The sequence below is a fragment of the Schistocerca piceifrons genome, chromosome 1 (assembly GCF_021461385.2).
Source record: "Schistocerca piceifrons isolate TAMUIC-IGC-003096 chromosome 1, iqSchPice1.1, whole genome shotgun sequence".
Classification (NCBI taxonomy): domain Eukaryota; kingdom Metazoa; phylum Arthropoda; class Insecta; order Orthoptera; family Acrididae; genus Schistocerca; species Schistocerca piceifrons.
In genome coordinates, this window is record NC_060138.1 from 1,200,163,076 (window position 1) to 1,200,182,117 (window position 19,042).

The 19,042-nt window shown below is 39.7% G+C and overlaps 1 protein-coding gene across 3 annotated transcripts in view; it reads right to left on the reverse strand.

The window, feature by feature from the left end:
- Nucleotides 1-19,042, reverse strand: part of LOC124781594 (integrator complex subunit 1) — a 269,211-nt gene that overhangs the window by 173,901 nt on the left and 76,268 nt on the right. For all 3 annotated transcript variants that reach the window (XM_047253875.1, XM_047253873.1, XM_047253874.1), the window contains exons 7-9: nucleotides 14,133-14,329; nucleotides 13,564-13,726; nucleotides 8,357-8,518 (exon numbers count right to left, since the gene is read on the reverse strand). In XM_047253875.1, the coding sequence (XP_047109831.1) occupies nucleotides 8,357-8,518; nucleotides 13,564-13,726; nucleotides 14,133-14,329 (522 nt within the window). The remainder of the gene's footprint in view (nucleotides 1-8,356; nucleotides 8,519-13,563; nucleotides 13,727-14,132; nucleotides 14,330-19,042) is intronic.

The following is a 19,042-nucleotide window of genomic DNA, read 5'->3' on the forward strand; positions in this document are numbered from 1 at the left end:
GGTGGATAACGGGAAGAGAAGATATACTGAAGGGCAAGTTCCCATCTCCGGAGTTCGGATAGGTTGGTGTTAGTGGGAAGTATTCAGATAACCCGGACGGTGTAACACTGTGCCAAGATGTGCTGGCCGTGCACCAAGGCATGTTTAGCCACAGGGTGATCCTCATTACCAACAAACACTGTCTGCCTGTGTCCATTCATGCGAATGGACAGTTTGTTGCTGGTCATTCCCACATAGAAAGCGTCACAGTGTAGGCAGGTCAGTTGGTAAATCATGTGGGTGCTTTCACACGTGGCTCTGCCTTTGATCGTGTACACCTTCTGGGTTACAGGACTGGAGTAGGTGGTGGTGGGAGGGTGCATGGGACAGGTTTTACACCGGGGGCAGTTACAAGGGTAGGAGCCAGAGGGTAGGGAAGGTGGTTTGGGGATTTCATAGGGATGAACCAAGAGGTTACGAAGGTTAGGTGGACGGCGGAAAGACACTCTTGGTGGAGTGGGGAGGATGTCATGAAGGATGGATTTCATTTCGGGGCAGGATTTGAGGAAGTCGTATCCCTGCTGGAGAGTCACAATCATTCAGAGTCTGATCCAGTCCCGGGAAGTATCCTGTCACAAGTGGGGCACTTTTGGGGTTCTTCTGTGAGAAGTTCTGGGTTTGAGGGGATGAGGAAGTGGCTCTGGTTATTTGCTTCTGTACCAGGTCGGGAGGGTAGTTGCGGGGTGCGAAAGCTGTTTTCAGGTTGTTGGTGTAATGGTTCAGGGATTCAGGACTGGGGCAGATTCGTTTGCCGCGAAGGCCTAGGCTGTAGGGAAGGGACCGTTTGATATGGAATGGGTGGCAGCTGTCATAATGGAGGTACTGTTGCTTGTTGGTGGGTTTGATGTGGACGGATGTGTGAAGCTGGCCGTTGAACAGATGGAGGTCAATGTCAAGGAAAGTGGCATGGGATTTGGAGTAGGACTAGGTGAATCTGATGGAACCAAAGGAGTTGAGGTTGGAGAGGAAATTCTGGAGTTCTTCTTCACTGTGAGTCCAGATCATGAAGATGTCATCAATAAATCTGTACCAAACTTTGGGTTAGCAGGCTTGAGTAACCAAGAAGGCTTCCTCTAAGCGACCCATAAATAGGTTGGCATACGAGGGGGCCATCCTGGTACCCATGGCTGTTCCCTTTAATTGTTGGTATGTCTGGCCTTCAAAAGTGAAGAAGTTGTGAGTCAGGATGAAGCTGGCTAAGGTGATGAGGAAAGAGGTTTTAGGTAGGGTGGCAGGTGATCGGCGTGAAAGGAAGTGCTCCATTGCAGCGAGGCCCTGGACGTGCGGGATATTTGTGTATAGCGAAGTGGCATCAACGGTTACAAGGATGGTTTCCGGGGGTAACAGACTGGGTAAGGATTCCAGGCGTTCGAGAAAGTGGTTGGTGTCTTTGATGAAGGATGGGAGACTGCACGCAATGGGTTGAAGGTGTTGGTCTACGTAGGCAGAGATACGTTCTGTGGGGGCTTGGTAACCAGTTACAATGGAGCGGCCGGGATGTAATAAGAACTATAAGATGACTTAATGGCACTGTGATAGTCATTGTTGCTATCTATCACAACCACAAAGAGATCAACTTATACCTCTAGTTAACCAAGTGAGTTTGTTCTTCAATAATGAACTATGCAAAATAAAACTAGACACTTCTTATTAATGTAAATATACATTAAAACAGAGAATTAAGAACCTGTTTTACACAGAACTAAAAAATAATCGAGTACAAAAATTAATATATGAAGCTGACAAGCAGCAATGGACGCTAGGCATGAGGTAGGGTACATGTGTCAGGATGACTGGATTGATGGGTCAGGGGCAACAAAATATTTAATTTTGATGGTAATGTCTACAATGCGAACTGAACTTTCAGTAACTGAAGTTGTACGAGGTTTGTAAGTGCACATTATTAGCTGATTAACAAAACAGTTAATAAATCAAAACTGCTTTCAACCGTACAGTAAGAATTGTACATCCACTACATTTTCGTTACCTGAAATAATATCAAAGGTTTTGCCAAAAGTCGAGCACTGAATAGTTAAAGGCTGGCTTAAACTTTGTTGTGCCTTTTTAGGCATACTTCTATTTGGAACTGAACACTTTTGGTTTACTTTTACAGCTGCAACATCTAGAAGATTCAGTTGTGTGCAAGCCCACAACAGGATTTGGCTAAGACTTTGCCAGAAATGGAAGTTACATTATGTGCAGTGGAGGGGTGAGACACATATCAAATTGTGAGATTGACATATATATGGAAGGAAAAATTTTCAGGTATGACACCAAATGCAAGTGTCAAACTTGCAAAATATTTTGACATCTTTAATCATTAGTTGATCTGGTGTAATAAGTTCAGGGTTGCCACTAGTTTCCCCAAGTGAAATTCCCTGTTTTACAGACAAGTTTTTGCATTTTTCCCTGACAAATTTTGGGAGCTCAAGAGTGAGTTAAGACATAAGTTGACAAAAAAATGTAAGAACTTCTGTATTTCTATATGTGTGAGCAAAAATCTTAAGTACTAACATCAACATCTTTTTGTAATGAACTCGATTTAGGTGAAGAAAGCAAGCCAAAAGGTATGTGTGTTTCATTAAGACCACTGATGTTACTTTATTAAAATAAAATGAAACACAATTGGTGACAACAATACGGATTTCCTTGACATCACAAGACAGCTTTAAAATACCTTCATAGATTTCAGAATCAACCTCAGAGAAAAGTAGGCCTCTTGATAGAAGTGTATCAGGAGAGGAAGAGTTGTGTAAACCAACACTATAGGTGACCACCAGTAAAATGTTGGTTCTACTATGTTCGTTATTGTCAGTTATTACCCTCTGTGTTTATATCTATTATTTTAGTAGTATTGTCTCTCCCCCTGCTTAGTGGAGTGCTAACGTGTTTGCCTACCATGCAGCAGGTCCGGGTTCAATTCCTGTCTGGGTTGCAGATTTTCTCAGCTCGTGGACTGGGTGTTGGTCTGACCTCATCACTATTTCATGAGCACCGACACGCAAGTCAGCCAATGTGGCGTCACCTAAACGAAAACTTGCAACTTGGCGGCCGAACTTCCCTGTATGGGGCTTTCCGGCCATCAATGCCACATGATCATTTCATTTTAGACATATTAAGTGATTTTTCTTTCAAGAAATATATGAGTACACAGTGTACAAACTGCTAGCAACTGCCAAAATTTTCTTCTTCTTATCATCCATACTTTCTAATACAAGGACTACTTCCAAAGTGCCAAAATGTACTAGAATAAATAAAATGTCTATAAAACGTCGCACTGTACTATGTGCTTGCAATGAGACAGTCGCAATTCCTGAAATCCATCATCTGCGGTCTCCGGCCTGCCGAGGAGCAGTGCAGTCCTGGGTCCACAAGGAAAATCCACCACATTATGCCACACACAAACAGACCCGACCTGTGGGCAGATCAGTTAGACTAGATCCAATGGGCAGCTCCTGCACATCAGTGGGAGACGGTGGGCTTCAGATTGGCAGGCCCGATCCGTTAGAGATACCTGCAGAACTGGCCTGCAGTTTTGGTACGTCGTGGAAGTCCATGCATGTGGCCAGCTGTTCATGTGTCACAGACACCATGTTGATGAAATGAGACCAAGGTGATCAATCCAAGTAACAGGTAACTTGCATGAATACTCTCAGAATCAATAATAATGAGGACAGGAAGCAACTCAACATGAAGATGATCACTGAGCCACAGATAGGCACACAGAAAAGACAATCACACTCACACAACTAAATTTTTGGCCATAGCCTTTGTCAGAAAATAAGAGCACATACACTTTCACATAATCACTCAGACACAACTCATGAACACATGACCGCTGGCTCTGGATGCTGCGTCTACAGTCTGCGAGAGTCAGATCCAAATAAACCACTCCTCACTCCTTCCTGCCTTTTGTTGGCAGCTGCTAAGCTAGTGGCAAGAAATAGTGGCAGCACTGACTGCAAGCTGAGGGGAGTGGTAGGAAGGGGGGAGGAGCAGTAAGAATGAGTGAGTCGGGAAGCAGTGCACGTACTCAGCTGCACCCAGCCAGCAACGATGCATAACGTCTCGGTAAACAAACCATTTCATCTGTTCAGACAAAAACAAGATTTTTTCAGCGTTTTTTTTCTCCCCCTCCAAATTTCCCCGATACATTTGAAATCCCCCGATTTCCAGAATGTATGGTCATCCTGAAATTACAAATGTACTGTCCACTCTATACAACCAGCACCTTTCAGCCATGGTTTACGACAGAAAAACAAAATACGAAGTATTATATATAAAAACAAAGATGAGGTGACTTACCGAACGAAAGCGCTGGCAGGTCGATAGACACACAAACAAACACAAACATACACACAAAATTCAAGCTTTCGCAACAAACTGTTGCCTCATCAGGAAAGAGGGAAGGAGAGGGGAAGATAAAAAGAAGTGGGTTTTAAGGGAGAGGGTAAGGAGTCATTCCAATCCCGGGAGCGGAAAGACTTACCTAAGGGGGAAAAAAGGACAGGTATACACTCGCACACACGCACATATCCATCCACACATACAGACACAAGCAGACATATTTAAAGTGTATGTGCTCTTATTTTCTGATATATTTGGTCTTTAATTATGTCTGCTTGTGTCTGTATGTGTGGATAGATATGTGCGTGTGTGCGAGTGTATACCTGTCCTTTTTTCCCCCTAAGGTAAGTCTTTCCGCTCCCGGGATTGGAATGACTCCTTACCCTCTCCCTTAAAACCCACTTCCTTTCGTCTTCCCCTCTCCTTCCTGATGAGGCAACAGTTTGTTGCGAAAGCTTGAATTTTGTGTGTATGTTTGTGTTTGTTTGTGTGTCTATCGACCTGCCAGCGCTTTCGTTCGGTAAGTCACCTCATCTTTGTTTTTATATATAATTTTTCCCACGTGGAATGTTTCCTTCTATTATATAAAATACGAAGTATGTTTTACATGGAGGCCTCCTCCTTCCCTAACAGGAAGACCTCCACTAAGAATCACAAAATCTAAAACTCCTCAAGGATAATGGGTACAGAAATCACCATGTGAAACATACTTTCCTGCAAACAAATGAGTCACCACAGAAAGAACCGTGTGCCATGGCCCTCTGTCCATACATTAGTCCTACATGCAGAAGAACTTAAATAATTTCACAGAATTAGCAGAGCAAGTATATTACATTAGAATAATTAGTTTAAGATTAGAATAATTACTGCATGCATAGAAACATTGAAACAATCATTCTTACTGCACTCCATACATGAATGAAACAAGAAGAAACTTCAATAACAGGTACAATGGAACATACCCTCTGCCATGTACCTCACGGTGGTTTACACAGTATAGATGTAGATGCAAACAATGGAAAGTCCAGAGTGGAATATCGCTAATACTATGAAAATGATAGACTGCTACTCACTTTTCATTATGCCTGTCTGCAATTCAACATGTCATCCTTACAGTGAGCAGCAATCTATCCTTTTCAATATTGATAATATGAAGTATGTCTTCCAACTCGCCATCAAAACATGAATGCTCCTTGTCACAGTTAAAGAGGACACAAAAATTCATAAACCAATAGTACATAGCACCCAGTGCAACTTTAGGAAGAAATATATTCAACAGACACTTACACAGAATGCACAATATCAAGCTCTCCAACTCAACAAATCACCCACTGCTGAATACATAGATGCATGTAAATATACTATGCATTACGCCAAAATAAAAATCGTTATGCAGACCTCTTCCTATTGAAGTCATCACGGATAATTTGCACCACAGCATTTCCAAACACCAGCAGCCACTGAACATGAAGACTGACTAATGCATCTGCAGAAACATGGGAGGGTGGTGGGGATGTTTATGTACACAGATAGGGCAACACCTCAGTATGTCAGATCACATGATGATTAGTCTTAGTTTTCAGAGCCACTTTGACAATCACGTCTGATATGATACCCAAAAAACATCCAACATATTCAAATGATTTCCCAAGTAACACAAGAGCTTTCACTTTGCAACACAACAACTCAAAGCAAATTTTTTTTTTTATGACACAAATTCAAATCTAGTTTTGGAAAGGGAGATATGAACTGCACCCTTAATATTAAATTCTGAATTATACGAATAAACATCTACGCCAGTGGTTCCTAACCTTTCCAAGACCTTCGCTCCCACCAGAACATCAGCACTTAACTACACTTAAGAATCAAAAAGAATTTCCTTTGAGTAGTTATTTTTAAAATGACTGAAGATAAATGATATTTAACTTTTTTGGTGTTTTATTAAACCATGAATTAATGAATCTCAGTGATACAATTGGTACTGTTTATTTCCGACAACTTTTTTTAATTTTTTTTTAATTTTATTATTTTTATATAGCATGATAAAGAAACGTATTGCACTGCAAATGCTATTTACAATTCCTTCTCAAAAAAGAAAGCTAATTATCCACAGTTACAGTAGACACTTTTCACAAAACATGCTTCTCCAAACCACTCCTCTCCCTTAAGGCGTTTGTTTAACCCACACCCTGCATTCCTATTTAAATTCAACAAAGTTAAAATGTGTGAACTATACTTGTTTTATATGTCACTTGATTGCTGGACTCCTTACTTCTGAAATGGCAGAAATTGGAAGACTTCAGTCTAAAAACACTTTGTACAAGACCGCTACGACTGATAATAATAATAATAATAACCAGACCAGACATAACGTGTGAGAAAAGAAAGAAATAATAATAATAACAACAATAATAAACTAAGTGAAAGTATGGAAAATGGAATAAGATCACAAAACTTTTGGAGGCCAATCAAACTACAAAGAGGTCAAGGAAAACTGAACATTCCATATTTAGTATTTGCAGATGATTTGGTGATTCTAACCAACAGTGAAGGAACATCAGTAAAACATATTGAGACCCTCAAAGAATGTGCAGATAAGGTTGGCCTGCAAGTCTCCTTTGAGAAGACTTAATTCATGTATTCTGAGTCAGATATTTCGAAACAACAGAATCAAACACAACAGAGCGCACAAATCACGAAAGCATCTGGATTTGTTTCAAATTTCTATAACAAAAAATGCCTCTCAAAAGACACTAAAATCAGTCACTACCACACAGTAATCAAGCAAACAGTCACATACGCAAGTACAACATTCTCACTCAATTGAAAATGAGATTTACAAAAAATTAAGCAAGTAGAGAGAAAGATTACCAGAAAAATTCTGGGACCACAATACACAAGATGGATACAGACTGCAAACCATTGGAGGCATTAGAAAAAGTATCAAACATAAAAACTGACATCAAAAAGAGATGAATGATGTCTTATGGACATCTAGACAGATTATCTGGAAACATACTAACTAAACATCTATTGGACTATGTGACATCACTTAAAGCATCAATACCCTGGGTAACTGAAGTTAAGAAGGATTTGACAAAAGTTGAAACTGACATAACAAATACGTCAGACAGGGTTACACTTAGAAGCAAAATTGATAAGTGGAAGTTTACTCCAGAGACAGAACCAAAACCATACAAACCAAAGTGGACCGAAGAAAGAAAGAAGGCATTCAGAGAGAAAATATGTTGGGAAAATAAGAAGAATCCTATGAAAGATTGAAAATCACCTGCTTATGGTTCTCCAATGGGGACATTCGATATTATTATTATTATTATTATTATTATTATTATTATTATTATTAGACCAACAACTGAATTTTCCATCAGTGCTTGACAGAACACTACAATAGTATTAAAAGGCTAACACTTGTTAATGTTCTGCAAAGTTATATTCATATGGTCACGAACCAGCCCTGAAGATGGTCTGAAAACCAAAAGCCGATTCGTGACCAAATAAGTATAATTTCTCAGAACATTAGGAAGTGTTATTCTTTTAATAGAAACATAAATATCAATATTAATAATAATAATAATAATAATAATACTGTGTAGGCCCTACTGCAGTGTAATAAACATTTAATAGTTACTGTTGTGTTGTACTGCAATTAGTTCATTTACTATTGCAAATTTAATTTCCCCCTCCGGGGTAACTACACCAAGTCAGGAACCACTGCTCCAATCCAACTATGTGGGACTTTTATTATCTTCGGACACTGTTGTGGAGGGAGAAAGAGTTTAAAACATATTATTCTGTGTAGAGCTAATTTTTCTATGGGCGACAAAAAAAGCTGTCAACTTAGGGAAGGGAGCAGGTGGTTAAAGCCCCATTCAAATCAAATATTGTGCTCCTTTACAATATTAAACAAAACAACAAACAAAACACTCATAATATTTCATTTAACACTTACCTTATGTTCAAATTCACGAAAGGCCTGTGTATTTTCTTTTCGATCAGCCATTAGCCCACGACAAAGAGCAGACAAATTGATTTCATGGCGTATAACTCGTACCATTTCCCTCAGCAATGCCCGCAGTGGGCGCAGGTAGTCATCTTTATTCATTAGCAGATCCTATGAAAAATAAAATACTCATTTACTTCATACTGATAGTCACATCGGCTGACAGAAACATATTTCCATCATTATTAACATAATGTGTTTTGCTCCGGCCACACAGAAAACAAGAAAAAGTACATCAGAAGTCAACAGTGTCCTTACATACTTTGATCAAACATGCTGAGAAAATATGAATCCCACGGTGACAAGAGTTTACAGCAATAGCACATAAGGAAGATTTGTCTATTGCTAACAGGAAGTCACGCTTTGGTTGACAATTTCATACCTAAAAGTTACTTGCAAATATGAACAAAAGTAAGTGTTTTATTTATTTCTGAGACTTCTTAGCAACCAAATCCAAAGCACAGTATAGGCACCACATGAAACTGACTGACTGACGCTTGATGTTCAACGTGTTGTTCACTATAGGCTATATTTAAGCAACAGCCTCACATTCTGATGGCATGCAAAGCCAAATTGGAACCATTTGAGAAAGCATTCACACATTACAAATAAACATATATACATTATATCAATATAATAGAAGGAAACATTCCACGTGGGAAAAATTATATATAAAAACAAAGATGAGGTGACTTACCGAACGAAAGCGCTGGCAGGTCGACAGACACACAAAGAAACACAAACATACACACAAAATTCAAGCTTTCCCAACAAACTGTTGCCTCATCAGGAAAGAGGGAAGGAGAGGGGAAGATGAAAGGAAGTGGGTTTTAAGGGAGAGGGTAAGGAGTCATTCCAATCCCGAGAGCGGAAAGACTTACCTTAGGGGGAAAAAAGGACAGGTATACACTCGCACACACGCACATATCCATCCACACATACAGACACAAGCAGACATATTTAAAGTGTATGTGCTCTTATTTTCTGATATATTTGGTCTTTAAATATGTCTGCTTGTGTCTGTATGTGTGGATAGATATGTGCGTGTGTGCGAGTGTATACCTGTCCTTTTTTCCCCCTAAGGTAAGTCTTTCCGCTCCCGGGATTGGAACGACTCCTTACCCTCTCCCTTAAAACCCACTTCCTTTCGTCTTCCCCTCTCCTTCCCTCTTTCCTGATGAGGCAACAGTTTGTTGTGAAAGCTTGAATTTTGTGTGTATGTTTGTGTGTCTATCGACCTGCCAGCGCTTCTGTTCGGTAAGTCACCTCATCTTTGTTTTTATATATAATATATACATTATATGCTTTATATAGTTTACTTACAGCGATATGAAATACTTTTATTAAATTTTAACAGTAAAATGAAAAAGATAGATTGATACTACCATAAAGATGACATGTTAAGTTGCAGACAGGCACAAGACATACACATTAGCTTTCGGCACAGCCTTCATTGGGGGGAACCCCCCCCCCCCCCCCCCCCCCCCCCCCCCCACCACACACACACACATTCAAACAAGAAAGCACATCTCTTGCACACGTGGCATGGCCGCCATCTCGGGCAGCTTCTACGTCTACATCAATACTCCACAAGCCACCATTTGGTGCATGGCGGAGGAGACCCTGTACAACTACTTGTCATTTCCCCTCTTGTTCCACTTGCAAACAGAGTGAGGGATAGACTACTGTCTGTATGCCCCCGTATGAGGTCTAGTTTCTCGTATCTTGTCTTCGAGGTCCTTGCACATGGTGTTTGTTGGGGGCAGTAGAATCGTTCAGCAGTCCGCTTCAAATGTTAGTTCTCTAAATTTTGTCAATAGTGTTTCTCAGAAAGAATGTCGCCTTTCTATTGAGTTCTGAAGCACCTCCATAACACTTGTGTGTTGTTCAAACCTGTCAGTAACAAACCTGTCAGTAACAAATCTAGTAGCCTGCCTCTGAATTGCTTCGATGTCTTCCTTCAATCCGAGCTGGTATGGATTCGAAATACTCAAGCAGTACTCAAGAATAGATCACACCAGTGTCTTATATGTGGCTTCCTTTACAGATGAACAACTCTTTCCAAAATTCTCCCAATAAACCAAAGTCGACCATTCGCCTTCCCAACCACAGTTTTCACATGCTTGTTACAACTTTCCAGCTTTGCAAAATTACGCCCAGATATTTAAACAACTTGACTGTGTCAGGCAGAAGACTACTAATACTGTATCTGAGCATTACAGGTTTGTTCTTCCTACTCATCTGCATTAACTTACATTTTTTCACATTTAGGGCTAGCTGCCATTCATCACACCAACTGGAAATTTTGTCCAAGTTGTCTTGCATCTTCCTACAGTCACTCAACTTTGGCATCTTACCATACACCACAGCATCATCAGCAAACAGCATACTGCTGCCCACCCCGTCTGCCAAATCATTTATTATGTTTTTATATAGCGAACAGCAGCAGTCCTATCACACTTCTCTGGGGCACTCTTGATGATACCCTTGTCTATGGTGAATACTTGCCTTCGGGGACAACATACTGTGTTCTATTACCTATGAAGTCTTCAAGCCACTCGCATATTTGTGAACTTATTACATATGCTCATACCTTCGTTAACAGCCTGCAATGGGGCACTGTGTCAAACGCTTTCTGGAAATACAGAAATATGGAATCTGCCTGTTGCCCTTCATCCATAGTTCTCAGTAAAGAGAAAAGGGCACGCTGAGTTTCACACAAACAATATTTTCTACAACCACGCTGATTCATTGGATAAGCTTCTTAAACTCAAGAAAGTTTATTACATTCAAACTGAGAGTATGTTCAAGGATTCTGCAGCAAACAGAAGTCAGAGATACTAGTCTGTAATTTTGATGGTCCGTTCTTTTACATTTCTTATAGACTAGAATTACCAGCGCTTTCTTCCTGTCGCTTCAGATTTTGTGCTGGGCAAGAGATTCACGATAAAGGCAAGCTAGGTGAGGGGCCAATGCCATAGAGTACTCCATTTAGGCTGTGGCCAAAAGCAAATGTGTAAGTGTCTTTTAGTTATGCCTGCCTGCAACTTAACATGCTGCCTTTGCAGTAAGTAGCAATCAATCTTTTCCTTATATTGTTGATATTGCAATCTGGAGTTTCCACAGTCTTATTAAATTTTTAAAGAATTTTACTATGTCTTGTTTTGCACTATATTCTGTATATTAAATGAGAAAACAGATAATTTGTGCACAATGGTCTCCCTTTATTTGTAGTGGAATTTAAGGACACGTGGAATGTTTCCTTCTATTATATTGATAAAGTAGAAACACTATTACATATCATATCACATGAGCCGAAGAACTAATACAATAAAGTTAGCTGACAATGATGTACAATGATACATTACAATCTATGGAAGCAAAAGTTAAAAAGAAGAATCAGTTATTTGAAAAAATAGTTGTCAGTTTACTTTTGTCATTGTGCTCTCTGCAAGTGCTTACGAACGTAAAACACTTCAATCCAGACAATCAGTTCTTGGAATTTCCTAAACACTTTTTTGCAAAGTATTTGATGTATTTTTATTTTTAAAGATTGTGTTATTTAGGATTTCTCAGCATTTCCATTTAGACTGCCCATGAAACATGCACAGTTATAAGAATTTGTACTACCTTTCTTTGCATACAACATATGACCCCCAGTTGTTACACAAAGCCTATACAGACACCAAACACTCGTCAGACAAAAGTTCTAAATGCAGTCTCTTTTGTACACAAACATGATTTTCTAACTCTTACGATAAATAAAAGCCTGTTTTACCTCAACTGAGCCTATTACTCATTCCACTTTATATCCCCACCCATTGGTATTCCTGCATATTAGTACAACACAAGAAGCTCTAGTTGGGACTCATATCCCGTAATAATACCATACCATACCATACCATACTTTTTTGTTTGGTACGTTAAAAACTTTATGCTAGCAATTGAACCAGATCACTATTTTGTTTATATCCAAGTGGATAGTGCTAAAATTTCTACTGTGTAGTACATCCCAACAGAGAGCCATGTCACAGCAAGAAGGCACATCTGAAATTATTTCTGTATCCCTCCATCAAACATGTCATGTTCTGATCCACCTGTGAAGACCTGGCCAGACATCCCACATAAACATAGTTTCTTCACTAGTCATCTGTGTGGTACCAAATAACATGCTTTAGGGATATCTAAGGACACTGAATATACCTGGTTGCTTCCATACATAGTACGTAGGAAGAGTGTAACGTAGGTTTTACAAGAGGACTGTTTTTGGAATCCATGCTCACTACATATGAAAAGTCATTCCATTCTACGTACTTCACTGTGTTTGAATTCTATCATCTAGATTTCCACTATGTATGGTGGCGAGTGATAAGGGGATGATAGTTCCATATATCAGCTCCACTGCACATTTTTTGACATGTTTGCTCTTTATATTGTTGTTTAGTTTAATAGGAACAGAGCCAACAGAGAGCTGGAGGTACACCTACAAGAAGACAGATTTTTGTCAAGTCATTCTGCACAATCTTGTACACAGCAAATGATAGTTATGCAACCTATTCTGGTATAATACTCTGCTGGGTGGAAGCCTCTCTTCATTACACAAATTGGCACATCCAGTAAAGGGGTCATCCTGAAAAATTTACCTTTTCATTAGCACCATGGATTTCAATTGAATATGAGACCGCCATTGTCTAAGGCCTAAATCAGAATAATTGTGCTCTGTATGGTGGCACATAAGCAGTCTTCTTCTGATGCTCCATACACAATCAGTACTGAAATAATCTTTTACAGATGGTACAATACAGTGTGTACTGCAACATGCACTTCTTGGGGTATTTGCAGAATACTGTACAAACAGTAACTATGCCAGACCTAAAAGCTCAAAATGTATCTTGAAACATGTCACATAGTTTTCAGCTCTATTTCAGTTGCTAGAATTATTTTAAAAAAATACTATTTTTATCATCACTTATAGTTTCAAACTGCATTAAAGCACAATCCAAGGTGGAATATACTACCAGTAACAGGACAGAATAGGTGCTGCACAGCACGAACGTGCTTTTTCTATTCGGAGAGTAGTGACCTATCCTCTTATTCGTATTAATCTTTCAACTACAAATATATAATTGTGGGGCCTGTAAGGTCACCCTGAATACCTGGAAAATATCAGCAAGCAGTACAGCAGCCTTTTCTGGTGCTGCCTGGAACATCACAGACAGCATAGCCATGTTATTTGGGTTGCGAGCTGTTGACAGTTCATTGTAAATTGTATGCTTCAAAACTGTTGCCAAATTTTCTGGATGTGCATTAATTAACTCTCTGAAACATTCGAAATAATATAATAATAAAAACTGATATATTAATTTAAAACCCAAAAGTGGAAAACAATCTATTTCAATCAACTGATTTGTTCTGTAACATCTCACATACATGATTTCAGCAAAAATTTGAAAACATCACTTTTATTGAATTCTATAGTTCTATTATTACATACACCTTTTAAAAACACTGGTTAGTGTGTGAATTTAAGAAAGGGCTATGAACTTGCAGCTCTTCTCTTTTTCTACTTGTTAAGATAGTAAGAGCTCGTACGTAATTTTAAAACATTTAATAGGGAGAATTTCATTTTTCACTTTTATCAACAAAGCTAGACACCTACAAACTTGTCATTTTACATATATTTATATATTTTTGTTATAAATACTTCAATTTTACTGAGATTTACCTTATAGAAGCCAGATATAGGTTGCTCAGTGCCTTTGGTTTTATGCGTATTTTAACAAGATGACTAATTACTTCCACATCTCGCTGCGTGTGAGTGGTGCAGTTAATGCAGATAGCCATTAGAAGATCTTTGGCAGCTTGCAGAAGCTTTGGGTTCTGAAGCCACATTTCTAGTCTGGGAGCTGCAGTTACACGAACCTATAACAGCATAAAACACATCTGAAAACAATTTATTCTTTACATCTGTACAAAACAAAAGTACAGAATTTCATTATTTAATTAGTGCATCATGCTCACTGTCATACAAACATCACAACATCAATAAATTAACCAACATAGGTCATAGCCTAACAAAAATGACTTAATTTTCCCAAAACATTTTTTATGATTCGTGGAGTAACTCAGCAAAATAGTAATAGCTGTTTGCTACCCCACCCCTTGCAGAACTAATTAATTATTTTAAGAACAACACTCTCGAATAATCTCAATTCCTCTGTAGTCTATACAGAGCTCAGGTACACTCTCACTACTATTCACTCATGAGAAGATATTTCTTATTTAACAACAGCTCAGCATTTTACAGGAAGCCCTGAAATGAAATCAGCACCCCAAATTAATCTCTGTGTGGATGCTGCTCAATAAGGGGCTGGCGAGTGCAGAAAAAGAGCACTTTTGGGGAAAGGGAAAATAAAAAGTATTGTTAATTCTTACTGACCACAGAGTAAAATTTTGCATGAAATGTAGCAGACCATAACTGCAATAAAGAGACAAAACTTCTAAAGAAAGGCAACTCTGGTGTGAATCTTTCCTGGCTCATGTCTTGTCTTTGCCCTGGGCACCTAAAGTTTATGAACAACACCATTTCCAGGGAGGGAGGGAGGGAGGGAGAGAGGGAGAGAGAGAGAGAGAGAGAGAGAGAGAGAGAGAGAGAGAGAGAGAGAGACAGGAGTAGTAATAGTAATAGTAGTAGTAGTAGTAGTAGTAAATGAAACCAGGAAGAATGACATTTTAATCTGTCAGAGACAGCAAGGGACTTGGGAGATCTGTTGAGCTATTGAACAGAATGGATAGTGTCTTGAAAAGAGGTTTTGAGCTGAATTTCATTAAAAGTAAAACAAATGCATTGGAGACTATTCAAATCAGGTGACACTGAAGGAATTAGAATAGGAAATGGGACATGGAATGCTGCAAATAAATTCTACCATTTGGGCAGCAAAATTAAGGAGGATACAAAATGTAGGCTGGCAATAGCAAGAAAAGCTTCCTAGCATCTCTTTTAAATTTAAGTGTTGGGACGTCTTTTCTCAGATCATTTGTATGGAATGTAGCCTTTTATGGAAGTGAAACATGGACAGTCAACAGTACAGATAAATAGAGAATATAAGTTTTTGGATGATCAACAGATGAGTACAGAATAAAAGTTTTTGAAACATGTTAAAGAAGAATGCTGAAGATTAAATGGGCATATCAGATAAGAAATGAATGGTTACTGCAGTGAACTGGGAAGAAAAGAAACTTCTGTCATAACTTAATTAAAAGAGAGGGTACACCAAAACAGACGGATACCAATGACAGTTAACCACCTCAAGCCAGAAATCAAAGTATGCACTCATGAGTAGTGAGTGCCTGTGCTGGCAGTAACCTCACCACACACTCACCAAACGAAGTCTTTAACACAATGATTTATTTCTCTGCTGTCTGTTGACAATGAGGGACATTACTTTGTTTGCGAAACACAGGGATATCTGTGCTGGCATTCCTTTATGATCTTTGATGGGAAGTGTGAGGGTTGGGAAAGGAAAAAGATGTAAAATGGTACATGAAAATGCATAGAGGATAATTCAGTACACAATGAATGTATTGTTTACCATATTGTTTATGAGAAACCCAATGAAGCAGAACATGTAAATCCCTCACAGAAAAACTGCTGGAAACTCCTAGGAAGAGTCAGAGCTGTTGGCTTCTGTTTCCAATATTCCTTTATACACTGAAAGTTCATTTCAGGTGATCACATGCACTAAAAAGTAATCGATCCTAAATTTTCCAGCTCTCTAATAGCTGTCCATGTAAACTACAACCAGTGTATACAGCACCTTGTGAGTTTCAATACACTTAACCGTTTCTATCGTCTAACACACTCAAGAGTTAGTGTCACAGGAGGGAGGGAGGAAGGGAAACCTGCATAGAATGGATTAAAATGGAGAGCTGAATCAAAGTCTTCAGACTTAACACAACAACAACAACGAACGGGAGTAGGACGTACTCAAAAACTAATACTGTAGATAACAGAGTGCAGAAACCAACAATTATTGAAAGTTTTTATTTTGGCTGGAGGCACAAACATGGTAAATTTTTTGAATGATGCTGCCACCAGTTGACTACAATAATTTTTACTTTATTGTTATAAAATCCAGTTTTTAGCCTTAGGCCATTTTCAAGCACAAAAATGTATTCATATATCAAAAGACACCAGGCTGGTATGAAGTACAAGTCCTTGTCAGATAAGCATATCTGGTCATATAGTCCAGGTCTGTCATTAACAAAAGTAAGAACATCTCTAAAACACCTAAATAAGTTGCAGACCTTCATTTCTGGACCCTACAGCATGGTTGTTATATGAAAACTGCTAGACAACCAACAGGTATGTGCCATTGCAACTGAACAACAACAATTACAGAGACAGTAGTGTGCTGCATACTGTTCATTTGCTAGTAATTTCATATAACAGTTGTCTTATACGGTCCAGAAATGAAAGTCTAGAACTTATTTAGGTGTTTTAGAGATGTTCTCACTTTTACTAATGACAGATCTGGTATACATCACCAGAAATGCTTTTCTGACAAGGACTTTTATTTCATACCAATCTATTGTCTTTCGACTAATGTGTTTTGATATATGAATTTTTTTTCACTTGAAAGTGGCCTAATGCTGATTTCTGGATTATATAACAGTGCACCCACATGTACAACCACTACCTCTGGTTGCTCAGGCCATCAAATGCATCATACAGGACCAACAATCTATTGTGCAGCGGGGGAGGGGGAGGGATAGTGGGGTACAGGTGTAGGCATGGTGGAGTGTGCAGGGACCAGAGATTGTAGACAAGAGTACCCAGCACGGTGTCAGGAGGCTGTGGGAGAGGGAGGGACGGGGGGAAAAATGGGAGCAGAGAGGAGGGGAACAGAGGAGGAGGAAAGATTGGTGGGCGCAATGGCAGAGAGCACTGCACAATTCCGTTGGGGACTTGAGTTGGGAGGAGGTGACAGGACGGGGAGGGGGAGAACTGTTAAGTGGAGGGTGTGGGGACCGTTCAAAGTTCAGAAACCTTTAAGAGAGTACACACTTACAATGTTTATATTAAATTTTTAATTTAGATTAAAAAAGATTACCAGTTGGTAATCTGTTAAAAAAAAGGACATCCAGCAACAAGTGAACATAGATCCATAGCCTTTATTACTCAGTATCCTATGATTATACTTTTCCATAGATTGACTGATCGATTGAGAGGGTTTTTGGGACCAAACAGCAAGGTCATTAGTTTCGGATTCTGAAGTTATTTACAGAAGAAAGAGGGTCCGCTAAAAGTGAACGGATCCAGTCACAGGAGTCAAATTATAAAACAATGAAATTAAAACACATACACAATACAAGGCATAAAAGGTGAGACCAAATCTAAAAACTGAAAAAAAAGGAGAGATCTTTCCATGGGGGAGTGGTGAGGGGTCCCAGATTGAGAAGACATGAAGAGATGTCCCAACCACAACCACCCTGCCCCTGCTCCAGGAGTAAAGCAAAACCTTATATCTGGAAATGAAAACCTCTTTCATGGAGGAGACTGGACCAGTTCAACTGTCCATGAATCATCTGCTAACATTAAAATTGAGGAATCTGGAAGACTACACTTAGCACAAAGGGCCAAAAGAAGGGGACATTCCACCTGTATGTGGGATACCACCATCAATCCTGCTCCACAACCACACTGTGGTGGTGGTTCGTTACACAGGAGGAAACAATGGGTAAGCCTGGTGTGACCAATGTGTAGATGGCATAAAGCAGTGGACTCCTTCTGAGAGGAGCAGAAGGAAGAGTGCCGAACTGCAGTAGACTCCTTGATTGTGCAGAGTTTATTACTGTAAGCATTAGTGCACCAGATGTCATTCCACTTTTGGTCAAAGAGAGATTTGACGTAGATCCACATACCTGCAGCTGGAATCATGAAAGGCCAAACGGTCAGCCAGTTCATTCCCCGGGATGCCCACCTGACTTGGGACCCAGAGAAAGACAAATAGGGAGGCGGCACAGCCAAGGGCAGAGAGAAGGTCGTGAATAACAGAGACCAAAAGGTGACAAGAGTAGCATCGGTCAATAGCCTGCAGGCTGCTCACTGAGTCAGTACAAATTAAAACACTGTAAATGGAGGCTTGTGAAACAAAATGGAAGGCTCTGTGAATGACTTGAAGCTCTGCTATCAACACATTACATGAGCCCGGCAATAAATGGTGTTCTAAGCCAGTACGAGATGTGAAAGCATATACAGGCTTATCTATAGTCTTAGAACCATCAGTGTAGAAGATGACAGCAACCTGGAACTCTGCGAGGATGACATGTACAAGACACTGGAAAACCAGAGGGGCAACAGAGACCTTAGGACCCTGGAATAGGTTGGTCCTAATCTGTGGTCCAGGCACCATCCAACAGGGTGGGGCAGGGGTGTGGGGGGATACATGGGGTGCATTCCAGTGAATGTAAATGGAGAGCCTGACAGAGAGAAGCGAGATGCATTCCAACCTGCAATCCCATCTGTGGGCAGTTGTCACAAGGGAGACATCCATCGTTTGCAAAGAGGAAAGGGTTCACAGGATGGTCAGGGAATTGACAAATGGTGATTGCGTAAGAAACCAGGAGTTGGCT